The 2,818-nt window shown below is 41.7% G+C and overlaps 1 protein-coding gene across 1 annotated transcript in view; it reads left to right on the forward strand.

Annotated features, from left to right (window-relative positions):
* Nucleotides 1-1,238, forward strand: part of LOC103915714 (rho GTPase-activating protein 32-like) — a 57,311-nt gene extending 56,073 nt beyond the window's left edge. The window contains exon 5 of the mRNA XM_009322608.1: nt 1,178-1,238. Within this exon, the coding sequence (XP_009320883.1) occupies nt 1,178-1,238 (61 nt within the window). The remainder of the gene's footprint in view (nt 1-1,177) is intronic.
* Nucleotides 1,239-2,818: the final 1,580 nt, after the last annotated feature.

Genomic DNA, 2,818 nt, shown 5'->3' on the forward strand with positions numbered 1-2,818 from the left:
CGGTTCGGTTCTTCTTGTGCCTTTTGTCAGCAAAGCCTGTTGAGAAGATACTTTTCGGGGTCATCTTCTTTTGGTTTGCCTTTTTTCTTTCATTTAATAATATTCCAGGGAAGGGGGTGCAGAGGGGAAGTGTGCTTGTGAAGGTGTCTCTGTTAATTATACAGTAGCTTTTTTTCCTGAGGTGGATTGCAAAGGAAACAAAAATGGCAAGGCCTGACCAGATGCCCTCCTCTGGAGTTAACTGGGGTAGTTTAAGATGTTTCTGCTGCAGCTAAAAGCAGTCCTCTACATAGATGAGCTAGAAACAACAGGCATGGAGGAGTGCTCCCTGATCTGTCTCTGTGTGAAGTCGGACAGCTTAGCTTGAATCTCCTTCCATCAGTGATTTTAAACTAAGCCTGCTCACTGCCTTCAGTGTAGGAGGTAGCTTGTTCCTTCCCCCAGCTCTTCTGTGGGCACGATAGTTTTCAGTATCTTGGCAGTCATGAGCAGCTACAGGCTGTAATGTCTTCATTTATTCCACTCATTTGCAAAGTGTTTAAAAAGAAAAAAGTATTTATTTTAAAAAGCGAAACATGAAACAGCAGTCCCCCTGCCCCAATCCCTTTTTAAAAGATGGAAAGACATAGTAAAAATCAAAAAAACTGGCCTGAATTTTGCTCTGTATTTGTGCTATGAAAGACAATTTTGCTGGGTTTTGCTTTGTCTTTATGAATATATGAGCGGTTATGACATGTGTACCCATATTGCATACAGTCGTGCTCCTTTTTAGCCTTTCACCTCTGGATGCTGTTAATCTCCTCCCCAAATGACTTTGCCATATTCTGATACGTTATGTTCCCCTTCTTTAGACCAAGGGCTTCCCCTCCTGTTCCCTGTCTTTTCCATATGGTTTCTTTACTATTGCCTTCTAAAGTGGTAGGGGGAGACGTTTCAAGGGCTGCTTTAAGGACGTGGGTATATAAAAACAACTATGTTCATAGTGTAGGTGGAAACTGCTTCTATTAACTTAATAATTCCAGCCACAACTCCCTGAAAATTGGAACAGTCTCCTGCCAAGACCAACGGATTTTAAAAATTTGGAGTCTCTAGGCCAAGCTTCTTGATGCCAAAAAAGTTAGGAAAATATTCGAGTAAGTTCACCTCAGTTTTTGGATTCTTCTATTTCCCGGTCTTGCATCCAACTTGCCACTAACTCCTCAGAAAAATTCTTCCCTGGAACAAGATCACACCTGTGAAATTCCAGCTTGCTTGGTTTCCTTCCAGTGAAACGGGGAGAAATCCAGCATCGGTTTTATAGTGGAGGGGTAACTTCAAGTATGGAGAGTATCTTTCCATGCAACCTTACTATTCCCCCTTGCACGTTTACTACTTGTTTTACAGCTGTTGCTGGCTGTAGAGAAAGCTAACAGCCTTATTAGTGATCCAGCTTTAATGGGCAGGATTCATGTAAATTGTCTAGCAGTTACTAAAGCCTGCTCAAAAAATGGGCAGGATATAATTTCAAGGCTAAGCAGGTCCTTCCGCCAACTCCGTGGTCATCATTTTGCTGAAGGAGTTTGCGGTCCCCTGAAGGAAGAGGGGGGATTGCTTGTGTGAGGTGGGGGGGAACGTGCTCCGAGGAGCTCGTTGGTAAGGGAGAGCTGTCTGTCTGTCTCGCTGTCTGTCAGAGGAGTGTGCACGCTCGTGTGTATTTGGAGGTGTAATACTGACATGTATGCGAACAGCCAGCTTCAGTCTCCTTTGGGCTTACGCTGATGATCCCTTGTGGCTTTAGCTGCTAAGTCATTCTTAAAGCATATTATATGCTTTGCTCTCACCTTTCTTCCTTTGACTGACAGTTACTGAAATCGATAATTTATAAATGTTTACCTTTTTTATAAAGGAAAAGGTAATTTGTCTGACATTACTCAACTGGCTGGTTATTGAATTGCCTGTCATAGGGAGGAAAGATTTTTTCTGTTAGTATTTATCTAGATTAGCTCTCTGTCTGATTCCATGTATGTCGTTTATTTTAAGCTGATCACCTAGGTGTCTAAATTGAAGGGTAGACTATAGCCCACAAATAATTGTTAAAAGCAAATGAGATTTTACCTCTTGATTCCGTTGAACAGGCATTTCTGTTTTTTTTCTTCTCCTTTTGCCTTTGGATGTTTTTATGAGTTTATATAGGACCAATCATTTCTCCGCTAGGTGTGTGTCGTGTCACGGGAGAACAGAACCCAGCACGGTGTTTCGGTATCTGGGACAAAATGGCAAATCTGGGATGTGCTGTTTATGAAAGGATTTTGAGTATTCCCCGCTTTGTGTGTTTCTTCCCTGCCTTCTTAGTACGAGAAAGATCACTGTGCAAATTTGGATAAGCATTTTTTCAGACTTGAACACCTTGAGATAGGTATCTTCTCTTACATTCCGAGTACTGGCGGGCCAAAATGGTTTCAGGGAAATCTGTGCATACTTGGCTCTTCTCTGCAACTGGGGACTTGTGGCACTCCCATTTGAAAATGTTGACCTCCTGCAGGAACCCAGCTTATTTTTCCTTCCCCTGCATTTAACACTGAAAAAACAGCAAACTTGTTTGTGGATTTTTAGTCTTTATTGGTGCACAGTGGCTATTTGATGGCATGAATAAATCTTAAAAGTGGCTGTAATAAGACCAGCTGTTAACTTTGGCATTGACCTCCTGCTGTTTGCCATCGTCATAAATCATCTTTAGCAATGTGTCACAGAAATGTATAAAAATTGTTTTAATTGTTAACTGGAACAGGGTTGTGTTGGAAAGTTTTTCTTCCCTGTGGTTCAATGACCTGAAAAAAGC

The sequence above is a fragment of the Pygoscelis adeliae genome, unplaced genomic scaffold (genome assembly GCF_000699105.1).
Source record: "Pygoscelis adeliae isolate BGI_AS28 unplaced genomic scaffold, ASM69910v1 Scaffold224, whole genome shotgun sequence".
Classification (NCBI taxonomy): domain Eukaryota; kingdom Metazoa; phylum Chordata; class Aves; order Sphenisciformes; family Spheniscidae; genus Pygoscelis; species Pygoscelis adeliae.